Source organism: Mobula birostris, chromosome 5 (genome assembly GCF_030028105.1).
Source record: "Mobula birostris isolate sMobBir1 chromosome 5, sMobBir1.hap1, whole genome shotgun sequence".
Lineage (NCBI taxonomy): Eukaryota > Metazoa > Chordata > Chondrichthyes > Myliobatiformes > Myliobatidae > Mobula > Mobula birostris.
In genome coordinates, this window is record NC_092374.1 from 53,618,241 (window position 1) to 53,644,565 (window position 26,325).

General features: G+C 41.6%; 1 protein-coding gene across 2 annotated transcripts in view; it reads left to right on the forward strand.

Annotated features, from left to right (window-relative positions):
- The first annotated feature begins 24,542 nt into the window (after positions 1-24,542).
- LOC140197687 (5,6-dihydroxyindole-2-carboxylic acid oxidase-like) overlaps positions 24,543-26,325 on the forward strand; it is a 30,014-nt gene continuing 28,231 nt past the window's right edge. Inside the window, exon 1 of one of the 2 annotated variants that reach the window (XM_072258011.1) lies at positions 24,543-25,240. In XM_072258011.1, the coding sequence (XP_072114112.1) occupies positions 24,680-25,240 (561 nt within the window). In that variant the 5' untranslated portion in view covers positions 24,543-24,679. Of the gene's footprint in view, positions 25,361-26,325 lie in introns of both variants that reach the window. The other variant, XM_072258010.1, reaches the window with a different exon arrangement.

Sequence of the window (26,325 nt, forward strand, 5' to 3'; positions counted from 1 at the left end):
GTTGTAGAATTGTGGCTTAATATTAAATAGAAGTGCAACCAATAGTTATATTGATATCTTTTTTCAACAGGAAAACAATATCAACCAAAAGCTGTGACGATAGTGAAGCTGCTGAAACAATTAATGCTGAATCCAATGAGAATACAGTAACAGTGAACACATCACTCCTACAGTGTGTACACCAGCAATACCTTCCTCTTTTGTTGACAATGCTAGTACAGCACAAATTAAGAATAACACAAACTATTTAATCTTAGAAACTGTGTGCATTTCATTGCTCAAATGATAACATCTTCTTAATTGTTTTTAAATTGGCATTGTACCCTGATCATTTTTCAATGGCATTATTTATGGAATGAGAAAAAAATATTGCTATACAGGAAATATAAAGGTTACACTGATGATACTTTTACAATTTATAGTCACAATGTTAGGTTGGCCATATTGGATGCATAATTCCCATCAAGGCTCATTTACAAATATACAGTATATCACTTATACAGATTAAGAACAACTGAAGCCCCAGAATCAAGAACTGATGTTTATCTGCCTATATTTCCCTGATTTCCTAATCCCTCCTTTTAGAAAAAAAAAATTACATTAGCTACTTTGCAGATTGTGGTAACTGTGGTAAAATCTATAGAATTTTGAAAGATGACAACCAGTACATCCACTATTTCCACCTTGTCAAAGCACCATTAAATATTCCGTTCATAACAACACCATTCTGTTATTTATTTAGGAAAAAAAAAGCAAAACTATAAATTAATATTCTGACAGGCATATTTCTTGCTTAAAAAGGTAAACTAAGATTTTTGTTATATATGCATAGCAGACTCAATGGGCTGAGTGGCCTAATTCTGCTCCTATATTTGTTTTCGGTTGACAGATTTGTTTTATCTAACATTAACTATTGTTTTATTTTAGAACAAATAATCCTCTGGAAACCTCAGAGACTCAAGATCTTTCTGAAGCAGAGAAGGAAACAGTGAATGACTAATCCCTAAACCTATCTAACATGGTCACAAAAGAGAAACACAACAAGAAAGACATCAGCTTTTTAGAAGTGTATTTTCCTTTCCCATTTACAATCTCTGCCAGAACAAATGTGAATTACTTTAAAATCATAAAGCCATAGAACTCACACTGTTGTAGTTGTTTGCTGCTGAATACAGCATTTCACTGATCCAGTAAAGTTACTTTTTGGAACATCAAAATCAGACTATGTGTAATCTGCTTGGAATGTCAAGAGCAAATTATTCACAGCGAAACAGAGATGATTGCTCTCATTCTCTTATTCCACCTTCTACATTGTTGCTTGTTGGAGATGCCTTCTCTGCTTTTATACTGTATAAAATTATTGTAATTACAAGCAAAATTTGATTGCTGTCTTATTTTTCAAGTGTGAATCTGCACACAAGTAATCTTTAGAGTGCAGTGGAGCAATAATTCCTTTATACCAGGGACTTTCCATGATGATTTGGCTCTGCATATGATGGGCTGTTTCATTTTAGCATATTTGCCAGTAGATTACTTCATATTCATTTCAAAATTCCAGTTTTTGCTGTCCGTTTTTCCTGATGGATCTTTTTGTCCCATAGGTATATTTAATTATCATCAAGAGATTAAAACATTGGAGCAGAATTAGGGTATTTGGTCCATTGAGTCTGCTCTGCCATTCCATCATGGCTGATTTATTATCCCTCTCAACTCTATTCTCCTACCTCATCCCCATAACCTTTGATGCCCTTTCTAATCAAGAAACTGACAACCTCCACTTTAAATATACCAAATGACTTGGCCTTGACAGCTGTCTGTGGCAATGAATTCCACAAATTTTCAGATCATTGACATATAATGTGAAAAGAAGCAATCCCAACACCTACTCCTGTGAAACATCACTATTCACCATCAGCCAACTAGAATATTGATTTCCCCTTCCAGTGAACAAAATCTCCAACTGCGCCCCCCCCCCGTCCATTACATTCCTCATTCTGACTTTTGACTTCTTCTTGCTTGCCTATTACTTCCCCTTGGGTCCCCTCCTCCCCTTTCTCTTTCTTCTCCAGCCCTTGACCTTTTCTACCCACCTGGTTTCACCAATCACCTTCAAGCCAGCCTCTTTCCCCTCCTACCAATATTTAATTCAGGCATCTCCCCTCTTCCTTCTCAGTCCTAAAGAAGGGTCTCAGCCCAAAACATTGATTATTTACTCTTTTCCATAGATGCTGCCTGACCTGCTGATTTCCTCCAGCATTTTGAGAGTGTTGCTCTGGAATACAAGATGTTGCTTCTCCGCTATGCACATGGCTTCATTTTGACACAAGAGGAGGCCATGGATCGACATGTCAGAATGAGAATGGAAACTGGAATTAAAGTGTTTGGCCACCAGGAATTTTTGCTTTTGGTGGATGGAGAGGAAGTACTTGATGAAGCAGTCCCATTTGGGGATGAAGGAAGGGTCTGTTTCTATACTGTAAAACTCAATGACAATGGCAAGCACCTGAAAAACCTTGGAACATTTTACTCTGTTAAAACATTACTGAAATGCCAGTTGCTCATGTAAATTTGATTGAGTACTTCAGAGTAATCTGACCATGTACAAAGAGGATGGTATTCATGGTAAGCCCTACAGTAGCTGAAGTTGGTAAAGTCAATGGGTAAAATATTGGCCTAGAACCAGCTGCATGGATGTCACAAAAAACTGTGGGTCAATTGTTTAAGAAAAATAACCAGATGGCTTGAGTCACAAAAATAAATTGAGGTGCTTTTATTTACCTCAAAACAAGACAAAAACTTGGGAAAAACACAATATATAGCCACCCTCAGACTAAACACAAAAGAAAACTAACCCCAAAGCCTGTCTGTCTGTATCTTGTTTTACAGCAGTTGACATCCAGCTTAATGGTGCATTACCACCACCCTCTGCTCCAGAATGTGCACTAGACATACATTCTAAATCCCTTCACCCAATCGCGTGCGCACATGCGCGTGCACACACCCACACATATGTACAAACAAACACTTCACCCTCCCATCTTTGACCATCCTAGTATCCTATTCCTGTTTATTCGTCATATTCTATAAAAACCCCTGTACCCCTTAAAAACGTTAAAAATACCTGGACTTGTGCTCTCTCACCCATGCCCAGCAACCCTTTGAATGTGAATTCCTGCATCCCCAACTCCCTTAATTTATTTCTCATCATCTCTCTGTATCCCATACTTCCTGCAACTCAGAACTACATGTTCTACTGACTCCTCTTCCTGACATTCCTCACACAATCCTGCCTGGTGTTTCCCTATCATTTTCAATGTTTTGTTTAATGCACAAGGCCCCAGCCTTAACCTAGTCCACACAATTTCCTCTCTTCTGTTTCCATTACCTACCCTAGTAACTGCAACACTTTTGTATTTGATATAAATGTCTCCCTTTCCCCTCCCTGTCCCACCTTTCTTGCCACATTCGGTTGATTTTTTCCCAGATTACACACTTAACCTCTGCTTTACTGATACTAATGTGCATTTCCACATTTTCTTTCTTTAACACCTTCTTTGCCAACTCATCCACCCTCTCATTCCCCTTCACCCCTACATGTGCTGGAACCCATAGAAATTTTACCTGACCTCCCTGATTTGCAATTCTTGTAACTAACTGAAGGACTTCATAAAGTACATCTTGCCAACTGTTTGTGTGAAAAGACCTTAAACTTGCTAGAACTGAGGATGAATCTGAACATATCAATGCTTTGGCTTGTCTGGCTTTCTGCACCCATTGCAACGCAACCAACACTGCCAGCATCTCCACTGTAAACACTCCTAACTTATTAGATGTTCTTCTGCTGATTCCAATTTCTTTTGCTGGTATTACCACCCCAAACCCTGTCACTCCTGTTTCAGGTTCCTTCGCACCATCCGTATAAATGTGAGTATAATCACTATACTTTTCCATCACATGACAGTTAACTGCATTTACCAAATCTGTTTTATATCTTTCTTTCCTTCTTACCTCTAACAAATGCCAGTCTATGTCAGGCCATACAAGCTTCCATGGAGCTACAACCAGATAAACTACTGAAGGACTTATCCTCAGATCAAATACTCCACATTCTTTCACGATATCATTCCCTACCCGACTAAAGGTATCCCTCTGAAACCTCCCATTTTCCCAGCACTCCTGCAACACTCCTTTAGTAGGGTGAGAATCATTGTGCCCCTGCAAGTTAGCCCAGTAGTTTGCCATCAGTTGCATCCTTCTTAGTTCCAAAGGCATTATTCCCATTTCTACCTGTAGGGCTGACACTGGTGACGTTTTAAAAGCCCCACTGCACACTCTCAAGGCCTGAGCCTGAATCACATCCAGTTTCCTTATAAGAGACCTAGATGCTGATCCATACACTATATTTCCATAATCCAATACAGATCTCACTAAAGCCACATACATTCTCTTCAAAGCTGAACAACTTGCTCCCCATTCCCTACCAGTCAAACATCTCATCACATTTATTACTTTTTTACATTTTTCCTCAACTTTCCTGATATGGTCTGCCCATGTTAATCGTGAATCAAATATAACTCCCAGAAATTTAAATGATGCAACCCTTTCTAATTCAACCCCATACATTCTTAACTTCTTCCCTACCTCAACCCTTTTCCTGGTTAAAAAAAAAATACAGTTTGAGTTTTATCTACTGAAAATCTACATCCCCAATCATAACCCCACTCCACCACTTCATCAATTGCTTCTTGTAGTTTCCTGATTATATGGTCCATGTTCCTGCCTCTTTTCCACAAGGCCCCATCATCCGCAAACAGTGACCTACCTATATCCACTGGTACCTTTGTGAAGACATCATTGATCATAATGATGAAAAGTAACGGGCTAATCACACTACCTTGAGGTGTGCCATTTTCCACTATGTACTGTTTTGATAATTCTGATCCAATCCCAACTTGAATTTTTCTACCAAACAAAAAACATTTAATCCAATTAAAAACTCTCCCACCAACCCCCATCTTGTGCAGTTTAATTAATAATCCTTCCTTCCACATCATATCATAGGCTTTTTCAATGTCAAAGAACACTGCCACTATTGACTCTCTATTTGCCTGGGCCTTCCTTATTTCAGTCTCTAACATAATCACTGAGTCCATGGAATTCCTTCCCTTTCTAAAACCACTCTGATAACTTGCCAGCATTCCCCTTTTCTCAAGCTCATATGATAACCTTTCTGTTATCATCCGTTCCATTATCTTACATATACTTGCTGTTAATGCAGTTGGTCTGTAGCTAGTGGGTTTTGACAGAGCCTTGCCAGGCTTCCTTATTGGAATTACTACTGCTTCCTTCCATGCACTTGGTAATCTTCCCTCCTTCCACACTGTTATAAAAATGCAGCAACTTCAAGAGCGCTCCTTCTCCTAGATTTTTTAGCATCACAGAACATATCAGATCTTTCCCTAGGGAGGTTGGTCTCGATCTCTTTATTGCTCTCACCATTTCTGCTAATGTAAATGGATCACCAATTATATCATCTGTTCCTTCCCTCCTGCTTAACACACCTGGGTGTTGGCTCATTATTCTTTCCCTTCTTCTCCTTCAGACAAATTTTCTGAACTGTGTATCAGTACAAATGACTTGGCCATGACCTCAGCCTTATCCCTACTGGAGACTGCAGTTTCCTCCTCAGTATCCTTACTGGATATTCCCATTCCCTTCTATCTCCTCCCATCCTCTTAATCATTCCCCATATCTCTCCCACAGGTGTTGTTCTTCCTACCTTGTCGCAAAAACTCCTCCAACTTGCCCTTTTAGCTTGACGTATAGTTCTTCTCACCACTGCCTGTGCTTTCTTATATTGAACCAAATGCTGCATATTATGGGTTCTTTTAACTAGCCTGAATGCTCTATTTCTGTTTTTTTACAGCCTGACAACATTCCTCTGTCCACCATGGTACCAGTTTTCTATTCATCCTATTTTTACTCCTAGGTATAGATCCTTCTGCTGCCATAATTGCTGAAGCCACCTGACTGTTTAATTCATCTCCATTTCCAGAAATATCAATCTTTGTCAACCCTTCTTCACTCAACTTCTGGAACTTATCCCAATCAGCTTTTTCAAACACCCACTTTGGGGTTCTGCCACCTGGTCTTACTTCAACTCTTTCACCCACTGAACACAAAACTGGGTAGTGATCACTGCCTACTGTTGAAGCAGTCCAAACTCCCCAGTTACTAATGCCAGCCAAGGTATTAGACACTAATGTAGTATCTAACACTGACTCAGTTCCTGTTGTTATATCTATCCTTGTGCCGCTACCATCATTTATACACACCAAATCCCTTTCTTCCATCAAATCTTCAATTACCTTTCCATTTGGATCTGTAATCTGATCCCCTGATATTGTGCTATGAGCATTGAAATCTGCAGACCACACTACTTTATGTCTGTTTTGTCCTTGTATATTTAATAGGCTGTCCAAATCCAACCTTTTACATGGATTGTAGTAGTTAATTATAACCACTCCCTCCCCTCTCCCACCACTATGTATTCCTGATCATCTCCTTTTTCCAGTACCCTATATGGTATACCTTGCTTAACATAGCACAACCCCCTCCTCCCCCTAGATTTCTATCTTTCCTTATCATTGTATACCCATATACCACAAAGTCTAAAGTTGGTTTCAACCAAGTTTCCTGAATACACACTACATCCGGTTTTAAAACCATTTCTTTAATAAAGTGCTTGAATTCCTGGCTATTGGCCAGTAAACTCCTTGCATTCCATTGTAAAAGAATCACCATAATTAGTATTAACCAACACATGACACTTCCTGGCTTGACTGATTACTGAGGTTCTCCCTCATTTTCTCCCATGTCAGTCCTACTAACCCTAAATGCTTTACTGCTGCTTTTACCACCAGCTGAATTTTGTCACTTTTTGACTTTACCTCAGCAGTACTATTAATCACTCCTGCAATGAATGTTACTAGAGCCTTTTTGTCTCCATAAATCCTGTCATTTGTTCTTCGTTGCATCTCTCGTATCCCTATTGCTCCCTGTTCATTAGGAGCATTATTCTGTTCTTGACATTCTTACAGCTTCTGCATAAGTGATCTTTCTTTTCACTCTTATTTCTTGAATTTTAGTCTCCCATCTCACAACCTCACACCCACTATATGCAACATTATGAGCTCCTCCACAATTGCAGCATTTTGGTTGAACTCCTGTTCCGCACTTTCCATATTCATGATCACCCCCACATCTAGCACATCTCCTCTGCCTTTTACAGTTTTTAGCCACGTATCCAAACCTTTGACAATTATAGCACCTCAATGGCTTTGGCACATACACCCTTACCGGGTAACTCATGAAACCCAGGAACACCTTCCTTGGCACTCTTTCTTCTTCAAATTCAATCAATACAGATTCACTTTCCTTTTTCACTCCTTCCTTTGTTGTTTTCAGTCTTTGAACATTCATTACTTTCCCCCCTTTGATATTCCTCTTTATCTCCTCCATATTTATACTCATTGGTATCCCCGTGATCACTCCTTTACAACCACTGTTTTGTGCTCCCACCCTCCCAGTGTATTCCACGTTGCATTTTCCTATCTCTTTTAGCTTGAGTGCTTTCTCAAGTTGTTCCTCATTCGCACATCTTACCAATAAGTTGCCAGCATTAAGGACTTTTGCAAATACTATTTCCCCTATCTTATTTGTCAGAGTTGTTGTTAGCACAAACGGGTTAATTTTCTTCATATGTCCCTGAGCCTTCTCATTAAACCTAATTATGACAACACCTCCTCTCTGAGCTTGTTCATCTTCCTCACTTTCAGAGCTTTCTCCACTATCATTTCTTATTCTTTCATTCCCTTTGTCTTGGTTTTTATTCATCCGACCCCTCACTACCTCCTCATTCCCTTTATTTCTCCTTTCACAATAATCTACCTCTCCCCAGCTGCCTACCTCTGGTCCCAAGTCTCTATCCCTCTCCTTCTCCACTTTCTTTCCCTCAACCCCACCTCTTATCTTGTCCACCATTACCGGACCCACACGACCCCCTCCCAGCAATTTCCGTTCCTTCCTCACTCTTTCCCTCAACAGATTCCAAACCACATTCACGCATCAAGCAAAACACAGCCAGCTTCCAGTCGAGCCAACTCAGCCACTCCCTTCTCAGACACCGGAAGCCTGCTCAATCAACCCCAAAGCCTGTCTGTATCTTGTTTTATGGCGGTTGGCATCCAGCTTAATGGTGCATTACCGCCACCCTCTGCTCCAGAATGTGCACTAGACATACATCACACACACACACCCTCCCCCTAGACCAACCAAAAGCTAATTAACTCAATTATCCAATTAAAGATGGTATCCTCCACCATCAGCACACCTGTGCAGGTTGCTGCTGCCTCTATACCAGACAGCTCCATGCAGCAGCTCTGGTTCAGACCCAGTCACTATTACTGCTGGGGATGAGTGTTTTACCGAGTGCACCATGTGCCGTCCGTAGTTAGTGACGGGCCTTCGTCACGAGGGACCTAAACAGAGACAACATATAATGGTTTTGATTTAAAATAATGGAGTCATTTAAATATTCCATTTGATCTTCCCATTCCTGTTTAATATTAGTAATTAGAGGATGTTCACACAATGTTCAAGGTCAGCATTTATCATCCAGCCTAAAAGCTCATAAAACTTTGATAGTGATCCACTTTCTTTAAAGCCTATGTCGCCATTGCTATTATGTGAGGGTTCCCACAGTCCTGTTTGCCAATGTGTTCAAGGAATTTGACTGAGAAACAAACAAGGGTTGGCAAAATATTTCCAATATAATCTTGAAAGTTCTGTTCTTGTGCATGTGCTGGCCTTGAAATTCTCAAAGTCAAAGGTCAAAGTCATGTCTATTGTCACATGCACATGTATATATATATACACAAATGAAAAGCTTACTAACAGCAGCACCACTGGGACATAATATCATGTAACCATCATTCAGAAGAAAAATACACAGTTTTTACAAGAAAGAGCACATCTAGAATGAAAAAAAATCAAAGGCCATTTTAGTTCCAAATGATCAAATGGTCATAGTGTTGCTATACTGTAGTGATTAGAGCTGTGCTAGTTAGTTTAAGAACCAAACGGTTGAAGGGAAGCAGCTGTACTTGAACCTGGTAGCATGAGACTTCAGGTTTCTGTACCTCTTGCCCAATACCTGTGAAAAGATTGCATGGTCTGATAGATACAACTGATGGTGAGGAAGAATGTACCAGTGGTGTCTCAGTGGCAAGTAATGTCTAACCAACTTCGATGAGTGGCCGCAGTACTTTTTTGAGATGGTACACAATATCTTGATTTTGGAAGACGTGAATAATAATATGGTGAATTACATACTGTTCAAGAGGGTGCTTTGTCCCAGATGGGGTCAAACTTATTGAAGGTACGGACATGCAGGGAATGAGAGAGAAATCATTACACTTCTGGCTGGTTGAAAACACATTGGAAAATCTAAACGTTAGTAAAAAAAAAAATGCTCAAGCACTTACCTTCTTTTGAGGATATGGCTAGTCCAGTTACAATTCTGGCCCTAACTAAGCAGACTGCAAAGCCAGTGAATGTCAAAAGGAAGGGGAGATGCTCATGTTACAGCATTTGTTTCGCACAGATTGAATATGCACCCTATTGCAATATCAATACATCTTATGCCCGAAGGACAAAATTAGCCAGGTTTTCCACCCTCCAGCACATTAACCAGCATGTGCAGCTAAAAGTGCACACTAGTAATACGATTTGGCACTTGCACTCTGCTTTTGACTAACCTGCCAACATTCTTAATGAAGCTTGAATCATGAAGAATAACCACATGATCATAACAAGGAGTAATTATCAGGTATGGGGCCCCTATTAAGAAACCAACTGTATCAGTCTCTATTTCTCAGGTATTTTTCACATTTCAATTATCCCAGCGAATAAAGTATCTCCAAAAAAAAAACAATTATGCTGCTTTTGTTTAAAAAAAGGACAATGAGAAAAAGGCATAATCCAATTTTTGTTTAATCCTGGTATTCTTCAGAGAAAATTTTGAACTTCAATCTGAGTTTTCAAGGGTTTGCTACATGACTGATAGGTAGTGACACAAGAGACTGCAGATGCTGGAATGTGAAGCAACAAACATTTCAGTGGGTTGAGCAGCATCAGTGAGCAGGGAAGGAACTGTTAATGTCTGGGTATTCCACATGACTGGTAAGGGCTACATTCCAGAGAGGTATTTACAAATCAATCTTTTCTGAAGTCAGAAACATCCATTTTCTAAGTTACCCATGTAGCCATAGAAAGTTAATGCTCTATTGTACTGCATAAGCTCGCTATCATTCTTTTATTCAACCTAACATGAACTTTATTTAAACAAATGGAATATGTTTAGTATCCAGTTGTTCATGAATACCAAAAAAATGTATTATTATTACTACTACTAGCTTGAAAAATTATTTAAATATTTATGAGAGAATTTCTGTAAAGTGGCATTGGGTCTGTTGTAACCCACAAAGTCCGTATGTAAGACAGAAACATTACAATAACATGACATTTTTCACCCCAGTGACATAATACCCATGACCAAACTGCCCAAAGCTTCAAGTCCCTTCCTGTGCAAATGTAAACTATGACACTTCCCCATGGAACTTCTGTGGTGACACCACCAAGCATCTGTGTGCTTCTCTGCATGTATTTCTGCACCTTGGAATGTGTCAGTCTGTAACATTATCACGAACAGTTCCTTGTGTCCGAAGGCCAAATGGTTCAAGGCTGCCCATAATGTATCTTTATTCAGTTAATAATCATCTAGCAGGAGTCTACGTGTGTATCCCTAGGGGGTAATATTTAAAGCACTCTTCTGTGCTATGCAGCTATTTGAGATGACAGTCCCCATCTCTTAGTCTATCAATCTTCCCTGGCCTCTGCTCCTCCTCTCTAGTTTATACTGGCTGTCTCTCCTCTCCACTCACAGTCTTAATACAGGATGTGGAGCTGAAACACAGACAATTCCTTTCCATCCACAGATACCGCTTGACCCACAAAGTCTTTCCAGTAGGCTTTAGTTGCTCCATATTCCAGCATCTGTAATGTATTATGCCTCTAAAGAGTCAGAATCAGGTTTATTATGACAGACTCATATTTGTAAAGTGTGTTATTTTACAACAGCAGTACAGTGCAGAAACAGAAAGAATACTATAAGCTACAAAAAAATGCAAAATAAAGAAATAATGAGGGACTTCTCATAGGCTCATGAAGGGTTTAGAACTCTGATTGTGGCAAGGAGGATATTCTTCCTAAATTGTTGAGTTTGGGAATTCAGGCTGCAGTACCTCCTCCCTGGTGGGAGAAATGAGAAGAGGGCCTGCATCAGATAATGAGGACCCTTGCTGACAGATGCTGCCTTTTTAGATACTGCCTCTTGAAGATGTCCTCAATCCTAAGAGATTGTTTCATGATGAAACTGCAACTGTTACAGATTCTTGTGATCCTATGCATTGGAGCAGGAGTTCCCAACATTTTTTATGCCATGGTTCAATACCATTAAGCAAGGTGTCCGTAGAGCCCATGTTGGGAACTCCAGTGATTGGAGCCTCCATACCAGACTGTGATGTAACCAGTTAGAATGCTCTCCACCATTCATCTCTAGAAATTTACAAGAGTCTTCGGTGACAAACCAAATCTCATCAATCTCTTAACAATGCAGAGTCATTGGTATGCTTTCTTCATGATTGCAATGTTTGGCCATGACAGATCTTCTGAGATTTTGATGCCCAGGAATTTGAACCCGTTCACCGTTTGTACTATTGACCCTCAATGAGGACTGGTGTGTAGTCTCCTGACTTCCCCTTCCTGAAGTTCACACTCATTTACTTGGCCTTGCTGGCACTGAGTACAAGGTTGTTGTTGCAATACCACTCAACCAGCCAATCTATCTCATTCCTGTATGCCTCCTTATTGTCACTTGAGATTTTGCTGATGACAGTGTTGTCACTGGTGACCCTATAGATGCTGTTTTAGCTGTGCCTAACCACACAGTCATGAGTGTAGAGAGAGTAAAGCAGTGGGCTAAGCACCCACCCTTGAGGTGCGCCAGTATTGATTGTTAGCTTGGAGGAGATATTATAACCAACTGCACTAACTGTGGTTTGTGGATAAAAAGAGTCAAAGATAGACTTGCAGAGGGAGGTACAGAGGTCCAGATTTTAAGCTTGCTGATGAATACTGAGGAGATAATACTGTTAAATGCTGAGTCTAATTGACAAACAGCAGCCTGTTGAATGTTTTGCTATTGTTTAGGTGCACAAAAACCAAGTGGAGGGCCTGTCATAGTGAATTCATTCCAACCATAACTAACCTCTCAAACAACTCTTCACATTACTGTAAATGTGAATGCTACCAGGCAATATTCATTGAGGCATATCGTAGTAACTAAATTTCTAGTAGATTTATGGGTCCCTGCGACAGATCTAGCCCTCAACTGCAAATCTCCTAATTCATCCAGGGCCTCTGGTTTGTGAAAATTTGGCATGTTCTTGAAGGTACACACATCCATGCAGGTCTTGATGATGTCAGTGACAGCAGTGGCATATTTATTTAGAACCAAAGATGAATCCCCGAATAACATCCAGTCCACTAATACAAATCAGTCCTGTAAATGCTCCTCTACCTCCCTCAGCCACACCTTAGAGGTCTTCACCACTGGTGCTGCAATCCTCAGTCCCTTCCTGTACACCAGGGGTTGAAGTTCAGCCAGATGATTGGACTTGCAAAACTACAGGCATGGGATGACACATTAAACATTCCTGATGGTGGTAAGAAGTAGGAAAAGAATTAGACTATTTGACCCATTGAGTCGACTCTACCATTTCATCATGACTGATCCAATTTTCCTTCTCTGCCCCAGTTTCCTGCCATCTCCCCGTATCTTTTCATGCCCTTACCGAACAAACATCTATGAACCTCTGCCTTAAATGTACATAAAGACTTGGCCTCCACAGCTACCTGTGCAAAGAATTCCATAGATTCACCACCATCTGGCTAAAGAAATTCCCCCCTCATCTCCGTTCTAAGAAGCTATGTTCTCTGGTCTTTGACTCTCCCGCCATGGGAAACATCCTCTCCACATCCACTCTATCAACACTTTTCACCAGTTGATAGGTTTTAATCAGGTCACCCCTCATTCCTCTGAATTTGTGTGAATACAGGCTTGGAGCAATCAAATGCTCTTCACATAACAAGCCATTCAATTCTGAAATCATTTCCATAAACCTCTTTTGAACCCTCTCCAGTTTCAGCACATTCTTTCTAAGAAAAGGGACCCAAAACTGTTCACAATACTCAAGTGAGACCTCACCAGTGCTTTAGAAAGTCTCAACATCGCATCCTTTCCTTTATATTCTAGTTCTCTTGAAATGAATGCTGGCATAGCATTTGCCTTCTTCACCACAGACTCAACCTTGAAATTAACCTTCATGGGATCCTGCACAAGTACTCCCAAGATCCTTTGCACCTCATTCATTAGTATTTTCTCTCCATTTAGAAAATAGTCACCGCTTTCTGTCATGGTCCGGTCCGTAAATTCCGCATTCCGGTTCACAGTCCGGTCCAGCGATCTTTATTCTAGGTTTTCCAGTTTTCCCTTGTCCTGTTGTGTGCCTTAATTAAGACACATGATTCCCATTTTGGGTTGGCTACATAAACAGCTCCTGGGGTCAGCTTCAGTTGCTGGACTGTTCCCCTTCCTTCTTTAGCCCTTGGCTGAAACCTTGCCTGCATCCTTGCCTATTCTCGCCATCAAGTTCTACCGCCGGAGCAAGATTGGAGCCTTGCTGTGTCTAGATAAGGAACTATCTTTTGTTGTTTGGAACTGTCTCTTTGTGTCAACACCTTCGCTAGGTAGGTCTGGCTGTTTGCCGCTACCTTGAGTTGGGAACCGTCTCTGTATCCATTCCTTCGCTAGGTGGGTCCAGCCGTTTTCCGCTACCTTGTGTTGGGACCTGTCTCTGTGTCCATGCCTTCACTAGGTAGGTCTGGCTGTTTGCCACTATCTTGTGTTGGGAACCATCCCTTTGTGCCCTCGCCTCTGCTAGGTAGGTCTGGCCATTTGCCACTACCTTGAGTGGAGTTCTGTCTCTGTGTATGAGTCCCGGCCCTATATCCTGCTCCCTCGGAGGGGTCCTGACTCTGTGTAGAGCCTGGCCCCAAGTCCTGTTCCCAAGAAGGGGTCCTGGCTGTGTGTTCCATGTTCCTGTTCTCCCTCGACCAAGGCTCTGCGTTCCTGTTCTCCCTCGACCAAGGCAAGGCTTCGTGTTCTCATCCTGTCCATGTGTCTCGCCCAGCCCAGGAGTACGTTGCCCAGCCTGGTGCTGGGGTTCCCTCGTCCTGTAGCCACGTCTTGTCCTGGCCTAGATCCGGGGTCCGAGCCCGAGTCAAGACCCAGGTTCCAGGTCCCTGTCCAGTCTCTGGCTTGGAGTCCTTGTCCAGGTTCCAAGTTCCTAGTTCCTTGTCCAGGTCTCACTTTCCTAGTCTAGTCCTAGCCCAAGCCCTGTATCCTATCCTCGTCCAGGGCCTGTGTCTTGCCCAGCATCATTTCTTCCCCACTTCCCTTGCTTGCTTGACACACCTAGTCCTGTTCCTAGTACTTCAGTGTCTGTGTCTTGCACTTGGGTCCGCTCCCAGCGCCCTGCTGTATGACATTTTCATTTCTTCTACCAAAGTGCATACCATACAATTCCTCACAGTGTATTTCATCTGCCATTTTGTTACCCATTCTCCTAATCTGTCCATGTCTAAGTCCTTCTGTAGCCTCTCTACTTCCTCAAAACTATTGCTCCTCCACCTATCCTCATATCATCTTCAAACTTTGCAACAAATCCATCAATTCCATTATCCAATCATTACATATAACGTCAAAAGTATCAGTCCCAACAGAGACCCCTGTGGAACACTACTAGTAACCAGCAGTTAACCAGAAAAGACTCCCTTTATTCCCACTCTTTGCCTCCTGCCAATCAGTCACTGCTTTATCCATGCTAGAATCTTTCCTGTAATACCTTGGGCTTATAGCTTGTTAAGCAGCCTCATGTGTGGCACCTTGTCAAAATTCAAGTACATAACATCAACTAAATTTCCTTTGTCTATCCTGCTTGTATTTTCTTCAAATTCCAACAGATTTGTCAGTCAAGATTTTCGCTTGAGGAAACCATACTGCCTACAGCCTATTTTTAACTCCTCTGGATAGAGGGGTGTCCATTTAAAACAGATGTAGAGAAATTTCTTTCACCATAGGGTGGTAAATTTATAGAATTTATTACCACAGGCAACTGTGGAGACCAAGTCATTGGGGGTATTTATGGCAGAGCTTGATAGGTTCTTGATTGGACATGGCATCAAAGGTTATGGGGAGAAGGCTGGGGAGTGGGACTGAGGAGTGGAAAAAACGATCAGCCATGATTAAATGGTGGAGCAGACTCCATCGGCCAAATGACCTAATTCTGCTCCTATATCTTATGGTCTTATTTTATCATGTGCCTCCAAGTACCCTAAACCTCATCCTTTATCATCGACTCCAACATCTTCCCAGCCACTAAGCAGACTATATTTCCTTTTTTCTGCCTCTCTGTCTTCTTGGAGAGTATAGTGACATTTGCAATTTTCCAGTCTTCCAGAACCATTCTAGAATCTAGTGATTTTTTTAAAACATCATTACTAATGCCTCCACTATCTCTTCAGCCACCTATTTTAGAACATGGTGGTGTACACTATCTAGTCCAGGTGGCTTCTATACCTTCAGACCTATCAGTTTCCCAAGAACCTTCTCTCTAATTATGATAACTTCACACACTTCATGACCACTGGCACCTGGAACTTCCATCATACTGCTGGTGTCTTCCATAGTAAATACAGACACAAAATACTTACTCTGTTTGTTCACCATTTCATTGTCCCCATTACTACCTCTCCAGCATCATTTGCCAGCATTCCATTCCAATATCCACTTTTGGCTCTCTTTTACACTTTATGTATCTGAAGCTTTTTGTATCCTCTTTAATATTATTGGCTGATTCACTTTCCTATTCCACCTTTATCTTCTTAATGACTTTTTTTAGTTGCCTTCTATTGGTTTTTAAAAGCTTCCCAATCCACTAACTTCCCACCAATTTTTGCTCTTTTATGTCCTCTCATTGGCTTTTATGTTGGCTTTGACTTCTCTTGTTAGCCACAGTTGTGCCCTCTTTCCTTTAGAATACTTATTCCACTTTGGGGTGTATATATCCCATGCCTTCTGAATTGCCTTCAGAAATTCCAGCCATTGCTGTTCTGCTGTCATCCCTGCCAGTCTTGTTTTCCAATCAATTCTGGCTAACTCCTGTCTCATGCCTCTAATTCCCTTTACTCCACCGTAATATGTTGCATCTGACCTTAGTTTCTCCTTCTCAAATTTTAGAGTGAATTCAATCATATTATGATCACTTTCTCCTAAGGCTTCTTTAACCTTAAACTCACTAATCAACTCTGGCTCATTGCACAACACCTAATCCAGAATAGTTGATCCTCTGGTAGGCTCAACCACGAGCTGCTCTAAGAAGTCATCTCGTAGGTATTTGAGAAATTCTCCATCCTGCAATCCTACACCAAACTGATTTTCCCAACCTACTTGCATATTGAACTGCCCCATGAATTAGAAGCTCACTGGCATGTGTTGTGAAATTTGTTAACTTTGCATCAGCACAATGCAATATATGATAAAATAGAAAGAAAAAAGTGTGTGTGTGTGTGTGTATGTATATATATATATGCTAGATTAAAAATAGTGCAAAACAGAAATGATATACAAAAGAAAAGGTAAGGTAGTGCTCGTGGCTTCAATGTCAATTTAGGAATCGTATGGATGAGGGGAAAGAAGCTATTCCTGAGTGGCTGTGTGTACACCTTCAGGCTTCTGTACCTCCTTCCCGACAGTAACAATGAGAAAAGGGTAACAATGAGAATGACTATTGTAACGTTCCCCTTTTGGCATGCATTTTCTATCTCCCATTGCAATTTGTAGGCTACATCCTTACTACTGTTTGGAGGTCACAACTCCCATCTGAGTGTTTTTACCCATGCAGTTCCTTAGCTCTATCCACAATGAATGAACACCTTCTGACCTTATGTCATTTCTTTCTAATGATTTGATTTCAGTTTTTACTGACTGAGCAATGCCACCACCTCTGCCTTTCTGCCTGTCCTATTGATACAATGTGTATCCTTGGATATTAATCTCCCAGCTATAATTTTCTCTCAGCCATGATTCAGTAATGCCTACAACATACCTGCCAATCTGCAACTGTACTGCAAGTTCACCTACCTTATTCTGTATGTTGCAAATATTCAAATGCACCTTCAAGCCTATATTCACTCTTTTCGATTTTATCTGTCTACTAACTCTCTAAGCTCACCTTTTTTCCTTCTTTTTCGAGGTACTCGACAAGGTTGTCCTCTTAGTCCTTTATTATTTGATATTGCATTAGAACCTCTTGCAATTGCCATTCGAGAATCTCCAAATATTACTGGGATAACTCGGGGCTTAAAGTCCCATAAAATATCACTCTATGCTGATGACTTACTTTTATATATTTCTAATCCTCAAAAATCTATCCCTGCTGTTTTAGAGTTATTAGCACAATTTAGTCTCTTTTCAGGTTATAAATTAAATCTTAGTAAGAGTGAACTTTTCCCGATTAATAAACAACTTCCCTTATATCATAGCTTTCCATTTAAATTGATTAATAATTATTTTTCATATCTTGGGATTAAAATTACTTGTAAACACAAAGATTTATTTAAGATTAACTTTTTACCCTTAATTGACCATATTATTCAACTTTCATCTAAATGGTTTCCTTTATATTTAACTTTGATTGGTCGTATTAATGCAGTTAAGATGTTTTTTCTGCCAAAATTTCTATATATATTTCAGGCATTACCGATTTTTGTTCCAAAATCTTTTTTTGATAAAGTTGACTCAAAAATTTCTTCATTTATTTGGCAAAATAAAAACCCGAGACTGGGTAAAATACATTTACAGAAAGCTAAGAGAGATGGAGGTTTAGCATTACCTAACCTTAGATTCTATTATTGGGCAATCAATATTCGACATACAAAATTTTGGTTACTTGACCAGGATATACTATCCATTCCTAAGTGGGTAGCATTGGAATTACAATCCGTTCAGGGCTATACACTTGGCTCTATTTTAGGTTCCTCTCTTCCTTTTGATTTGAAATGCCTTAAACAGGTATCTAACCCGATAGTTAAATATGCCTTACGTATTTGGTTCCAATTCAGAAAATTTTTTGATCTTAACCAATTTGGGCTAGCAATTCCTATTTTAGGTAACATATTTTTTCCTCCCTCTTTTACCGATCGTGCTTTTCAAATTTGGAAGACTAAGGGTATTTCACAGTTTTTGGATTTATTTTTAGATGGTTCCCTTATGTCTTTTGAACAATTATCTAATAAATATAATTTATCAAGAATACATTTTTTTAGATATCTACAAGTTAGAAATTTCCTAAGTACTATACTTTCTTCTTTTCCAATGCTTCCTCCTACATACATTTTAGATACTATAATTAACCTTTATCCATGTCAGAAAGGTGCATTGGCTATGATTTATAATATTATTATGAAACTTAGGAAAGCTCCATTTGATAAGATTAGGGTAGATTGGGAACAGGAATTGGGGTCTATCATTTCTGTGGATGACTGGGGGCAGATTTTACAATTAGTCAATACTTCCTCTGTCTGTGCTAAACATTCCCTAATTCAATTTAAAGTTGTTCATAGAGCACATATGTCCAAAGATAAATTAGCTCACTTTTATTCTCATATTAATCCTTTTTGTGATAGATGTCCAGGGCAGATAGCCTCTTTAACTCATATGTTTTGGTCTTGTCCTACTCTGGAAACTTTTTGGAGAGACATTTTTAATATTATCTCAAAGGTATTGAATATAGATATCTCTCCTCATCCTATTACTGCTATCTTTGGACTACCTAAAATTTCCAGTAATCTTTCTCCTTCAGCCCGTAGAATGATTGCATTTCTTACTTTAATGGCGGAAAGATGTATCTTACAACATTGGAAAGAGCTTAACGCTCCAACCACCTTTTTTTGGTTTTCTCAGACGATATTATGCTTGAATTTGGAGAAAATTAGAAGTAATCTTTATGATTCCTCACTTAAATTTGAACAGACCTGGAGATCTTTTATTCAATATTTTCATTTAATGTAATTTTTTTTCCTTTTTTTGCTCCATATTTATATACTCTTGTTTTTTTTACTGTTTTTAATGGGGGTCGGGTTTGAGGACGTGATTTTAAGTTCTTTAACTCTACTTGGTTCCAAGTTAGCCCATGGCTTTGCTTTGCTTTTAGTTTAGTTGCACGGTGGGTTTTTTTTGGGTTTTTTTTTTTTCCTTTTCTCTATTGATATATATATATATAAAAATTAGTATACTATTATGTTACCTTAGTATGTTATGTTTAAATTACATTGTTTGTATCACTTTTTTTCTGTATTAATATCTCCTGTAATTTTATTATATTCTAACAGTGTATTAGTGCCGATATGGCTTACCTTTTTGTATACTTATTCAATAAAAATATTTAAAAAGAAAGAAAATTTTATCTGTCTTTTATGTTGCAATTCATCCCATTTCTTGTTGACAGCAATTCTGTATTAACAAACCTTCCCAATAGGATACAAGTCCCCCCTCCAGTTCAAGTGCAAACAATCCCATCTGTACAGCTCACACCTTCCTTGGAAGAGAGCCCAATGATCCAAAAATCTTATGCCTTCCCTCATACACCAACTCCTTAGCCACATATTAAACTGTTTAATCTTCCTAGTTCTGGCCTCACTAGCACATGGCACAGGCAGCAATCCTGAGGTCACAACCCCAGAGGTCCTGCCCTTAACTTAGCACCTAACTCGTTGAACTCCCTAGCAGAATCTCGTTACTCTTCCTACCCATGTCATTGGTACCTACATGTACAACAAGTTCTGGCTGTTCACCCTCACACCTAAGAATGCTGAGGACTCGATCTGACATATCCCAGACCCTGGCACCCAAAAGGCAACATACTATCTGGGAATCCATTCTCATCCACAGAGCCACTTGTCCCTTCCCTTAATGAATGAAACCCCCAACACCACACTGTACCTGTTCCCCCCCCTTTTCAGAGACACAGAGGCAGAGACCCACCACTGTGCCTTTCCTCTATTAGGTCAACCCCCCAACAGTATCCAAAGTGGTATACCTGTTGTTGAGTGGGGTGGCAATAGGGGTACTCTGCACTAGCTCCTAAACCCTTTCCCCTTCCTGACTGTCACCCAATTTTGGTGCAACCAGCTCTCTATATGTCCTATCTATCACCACGTCAGCCTCCCAAATGTTCCAGAGCTCATCCAGTTCCAGCTCCAACTCCTTTACACAGATTTGTTAGAAGCTGCAGCTGGATACACTTCTCACAGTTGTAGTCGTCAGGGACACTAGAGGTCTCCTTGCCCTCCCACATCCGACAAGAGGAGCATTCAACCATCCTGCCTAGCATCTCAACTGTCCTATCTGAGGAGATATAAAGAAGGAAAGGAAAAAAAATCTTAACCTAGGGCTTTTCTGGTCATTGTTTTCTCTGACTGAAGCCTCTCTTCACAAAGCCTCAGAGCTAAAGCCTCAAGATCACCACTCTGATTCTACCCACAAAGATGATGGTCGCTCCGCTTGCTCCTGCCTTCCTTTAATTTGCTCTTGCTAATCAATTCCAAACACCTATTGGTTGCTGGTCAAAGCTCTTTTTCACTGTAGCAACCTGCCGCTGCCTTTTATCCTTGGGCACTGGACCTGATTGAAGGCCCCTCCACTCAAAGCCTCCGATGTCCAGATTGGCCACTAGTCAAAGCTCTTTTAACCAATGACCAATCACCAATCTGAACATCGGAAGTGATTGAGTATGTTGGCTTCTCTAGTTCTGCAGGAGACATGGTTGGCTGGAGACCTCTTCAACTTAACCTAGCTAAAATTCCCTACATGACTGGCAGGGCACCAGGGTGTGCAGTCTTCTGACTGTTGATCATAGTGCTCAGCTCCTCCAGTGCCAACTTGATGTTTGCCAGAGCGGAATTTACACTGCTACCAAGATGACAGTGTAGAACTCCCTGGGAATATAGAACAGATGTTCCAGGTCAGGAGAACAGAACGGAGACAGAGTTGCCATGTTTGTGCAACCTGATGAGTTAATCATGAAGCAAATGCTATTACCTCTGCCTTTACCTGATGCTGCCATTTGGTCCTTGTGATAGAAGGTGAAGCCCTTAGCCTAAAGTGCTGTGTCTGAATTGCTTAGGGTGAGACATGAATCTGTGAAGCAGAGTACACAATAATTCCTGATGACCCTTTGTAGTGTGGTCTTGTTCTGAGATCTTCAATTTTATTTTCCAGAGACTGAGTACACTCCTTTTCTCACCTGCGAGACAAACACACATCCCCAATGAGAGATGGTCTTATCCATAATACATTGGTCATGAGGACTGAGTCCTTATTCATTTTTACTTCAAAAATACTTTATTCAGAAAATCTGCGAATTATCTTGTACTGTTCTGTCCAGTATTATCATCCACAGTACTAGCCTGATCTCTCCATGTAGATTATATCAGCATTGTATATATCTATTGCACAAACAGAAACAGGCACCTTCATGCACATCTCACTCCCAAAATATGCACTGACTGTAGGGTTGGAAACTCGGGCCTTGAACAAAAGGTCTGGCCTTGACCAATGCCCTAGTATGGCAAATCCTACAAAAAGAATTGGATACTGCCCTTTCAATCAGGTAAAGCCCTCCCCACTATTGAGCTTTTCTACACGGAGCACTGTCACAGAAAGGCAGCATCGATCCTTGAGCAACAAACATAAAATGCTGGAGGAACTCAGCACATCAAGCAGAATCTATTGATATGAATATACCGTTGACGTTTCAGTCCAAGACCGATCATTAAGAACCCCCAGCATGCAGGTTATGCTCTCTTCTCTCTGCTGTGATTAAGAAGGTGGTACAGGAGCCTTAGGACTCCAACCACCAGATTCAGTAAGAGTTATTACCCCTCAACTATCAGGCTCAAGAACCAGAGGGGATAACTTCACACAACTATACTTGCCACATCACTGAACTGTTCCTACAACCTATGGACTCACTTTCAAGGGCTCTGTATCTCATGTTCTCAATATTTGTTGTTTATTTATTTATTTGCACAGTTGTTGTCTTTTGCACACTGGTTGTCTGTCCTGTTGAGTTCAGTCTTTCATTGATTCTGTTGTGCTTCTTGGATTTACTGTGTATGATACAAGAAAATGAATCTCAGGGTTGTATATGGTGACAAATATGTACTTAGATAATAAATTTACTTTACACTTTCTTTAGCGAACCTTTGTGCTAGCTGCACCAAACTTCCTGATCACATACCTCTAGAGCATGGAGCTCCCGGAACTTGACGGTCAGAATATTTCTACCATACCAGAGGACATTTTTCACTGAGTTAACATGAGGAGTGCTGGGTTTGAATTGCAGAGAACCTCACGACAACAGCAACCCATGTTACATACCGACATTAGATATGCCCAGAGCTTACATGCTCTCTCTCTCATGGATGGGTTTCTGCATGTGACCTGGCCATTGTAAACTGCCCCTTCAGAGTAGATAACTGACAAAAGAATTGAAGGGAGATAATGGGCCTGCAAAAGCAAAACAAAAAGTATAAGGTTTAGAGTTAAATGAGTGGCAGAGTGGGGTTGATGAGATTGCTGTACATGGTGTCATAAGGTGGGCGCTGGGAGTGGACCCAAATGCAAGACACAGATACTGAAGAACAAGGAACAGCACTAGGACTAGAGTTGAGCAAGAGAACTGGGGAAGGAAGGACGCTGGACATGACACAGGCCCTCGACAAATCAAGGATACTAGGCTAGGACTTGACTAGGATAGCGGAACCAGGACATGGAACTTGGAACTTGGAACTAGGAGCCTGAGCTTGGTCTCCGAGCCAAAGACTGGACAAGGACCTGAAACCTGGGTCTTGACTCAGGCTCTGACCACAGATCTGGGTGACGACATGACAAGGCTTGGGTTCTTTGAGGCTAGGGTACTTCGAGGCTTGGGTATGGACTCCGAGCCAGAGACTGGGCAAGGACCCAGAACCTGGGACTTGACTCTGGCTCGGACTCCAGAACTAGGCAAGGGCAAGACGTGGCTACAGGATGAGGAGAGGTAACAGGACTGGACACAGACAGTTCTCAACACTAGGTAGTGGCTAACAGCCAGACCTACCTAGCAAAGACATGGATACAGACAGTTCCCAACACTAGGTAGTGGCAAACAGCCAGACCTGCCTAGTGAAGGCAAGGACATAAAGACAGATCCGAACACTAGGTAGCGGCAAACGGCCAGACCTACCTTGTGAAGGCATGGACACAGAGACAGTTCAAAACAACGAAGGACAGTTCCTTATCTTGCTCCAGCAATTGAACTAGACAGCAGTACTGACAAGGGTTACAGGTGAGGCAAGGCTTCAGATGAGGCAAGGCAAGGCTTCAGGAAGTAGGAGCAGAGAAGGGATACAGACAGGGGGCTTGGACAGGAACAATCCAGCAACCAGAGGCTGAATCCTGAAGCTATTTATGAAGCCAGCACAAACGAGAATCAGCTGCCTCAACAGCAACTGGGGAAAGCCGGAAAACCTGGAATAAGGCACATGGACCAGACTCTGAACTGGAATGCAGATTTCACAACCGGACCATGACACATGGGCTTTGGATCGAATGGTCCCTAGTGTCAATACAAAAAAAATCATGTCTGTAAGATTCATGCCTCAGAAGCATGTAGAACATAGGGCAATGCGCCACTAACAGCCATTCTCCCCACAATGTCTGTACTGAGCACAATACCAAATTAAATTAAATCTCTTCTACCTGCACATGATCCATATCCCGTTCCCTGCATATTCATGTGCCTATCCAAAATCCTCTTAAACTCTGCTAGTATATTTGGTTCCCAACTACAGTGATAGCCCTCCCAGACATTCACTACTCTCAGTGTAAAAAAACACGACGCCTCCTTCTTTAAATCCCCCCCCCCACCTTAAAATGCACATCCATGACAAGCATGAGCCCTCAACCTGGAGTGGAAAGTGGGAGGAAAGGTGTGATTGATAGGATTACCAGACACGGATTGAATGGCCCATTGGGTCTAATAATGACCTTTCTGATCTCCTGCTGTAAGAGCAGATGACAACACTGTGGAAATGCAATGATCACTAATGAAAATACCTTTGTAAATGAATAGAGGTTAACAATTTTCCTACACATTATTGGCCTGAAAAAGAAATCACGAGGTGAACAGCAGACTGTCCCCTGACATGGGATGATTTAGTATTTAAAGAGGATTCCCCCAAGATGTGCGAAGAAAACGGATTAGTAATAAGTTTAGAAAGAGGCGGGCAAAGAATCAGGAGCTTCAAAGGATCAGCGAGGAATTAATGAGAAGAAGAAGAAGCAGGAGCTTTGAAGGATAGCAGCCAGTTACTGAGAACAACTTTAAAGCTGCGGATGGAGAGGGTACGTGACTGGCTGCTGTTGATAGGTTTGCTGAACACCGTGTGCGCTCAGTTCCCCCGCGAGTGCGTGAGCCCAGAGGTGCTGAGGAGTGGCGAGTGCTGCCCGGCGCCGAGCGGCGCGCCGGGAGATCGCTGTGGATCCAGCCGGGGCCGGGGGGTGTGTGCAGACGTACGGGTCGACCTGGCAGCGCACGGCCCCCAGTACCCGCACGACGGCGTCGACGAGCGCGAACGCTGGCCGCTCCGCTTCTTCAACCGTAGTTGCCGCTGTGCGGCTAACTTTGGCGGACCCGACTGTAGTAGCTGCCGCTTCGGCTGGACTGGCTCTGACTGTGGCCAGCCTCTGCGGATCCTCCGCCAGAATGTGCTGAGCTTGAGCCCAGATGAGAGGGCCAGGCTGGTGTCGGCTCTGCATAGGGCAAAGCTCACCCCTCACCCCGAGCTGGTAGTGGCCACCCGTCGCCGGCCCGAGCTGCTGGGCGCCGACGGCAACAGTCCACAATTCGACAACATCTCCATCTACAATCTCTTCGTCTGGACCCACTATTACTCGGTAAGCAAGACCTATCTGGGCGCCGGACGCACCTTTGGCGATGTCGACTTCTCCCACGAGGGGCCCGCCTTCCTCACCTGGCACCGTTACCACCTACTGCAGCTGGAGCGAGACATGCAGGTAACCTGTCCCACCTGGGGCAACATCCGTGGACTTGCTCGCTGTCTTAACAAACCCGTTAACTGTCCTTAAATCTGTGCCTCTCTGGTTCTTCCACTCTCTCACTTGCAAGCACATTAACTGCCCTAATTATTGTGCAAAATCTGTGTCCACTACTCAAATATTAACGAAATATTAAATGCACTACAGACCGACAAGGTGTTCCCTCTGACTCTGTGGGAGGCTAATGCAGGAATTGCAGAGATACTTAAAATGTCTGAGCCACAGGTGAGATGCCAGAGGATTTGAGGCTAGCTTATGTCATTCTGCTGTTTAAGAAAGGTTGTAAGAATAAGACAGGGGATTGAATGAAAATGAGCCTGATATCAGTAGTGGGTGAGTTATTGGAAGGTATTCTAAAGGACCAGATATATAAACAGGGCCTGATGAAAAATAGTCAGTATGGCTTTGTACATTGTAAGTCATGTCTAACCAATTTTATTGAGTTTTTTGGGAATTTTACCAGGAAAGTTGATGAAGGCAAATCAGTGGATGTTGTCTACATGGAATTTAGGAAGGCCATTGATAAAGTCCTGCATGGGAGGTTAGACAAGAAGGTTCAGTCACTTGGCATTCAAGATGAGGTAGTTAATTGGATTAGACTTTGATTTCATGGGTGAAGCTAGAGGGTGGTACCAGATGGTTGCTTTTCTAACTGGAGGGCTGTAACTACTGGCGTACCGCAGGGATTTGGTGTAGAGTCTGTTGTTGTCTGTCATCTATGTGAATAATTGGGATGATAATGTGGTAAACTGGATAAACAAATTTGCGGTGACACAAAGGTTGGGAGTATAGTGGACAAAAAGGAACACTATCAGAGCTTGTAGTGAGATCTGGACCAGCTGGAAAAATGGCAGATGAAATTTAATGCAGATAAGGTATTGCATTTTGAGAGGTCAGACCACGGTAGGACATAAACAATGGGC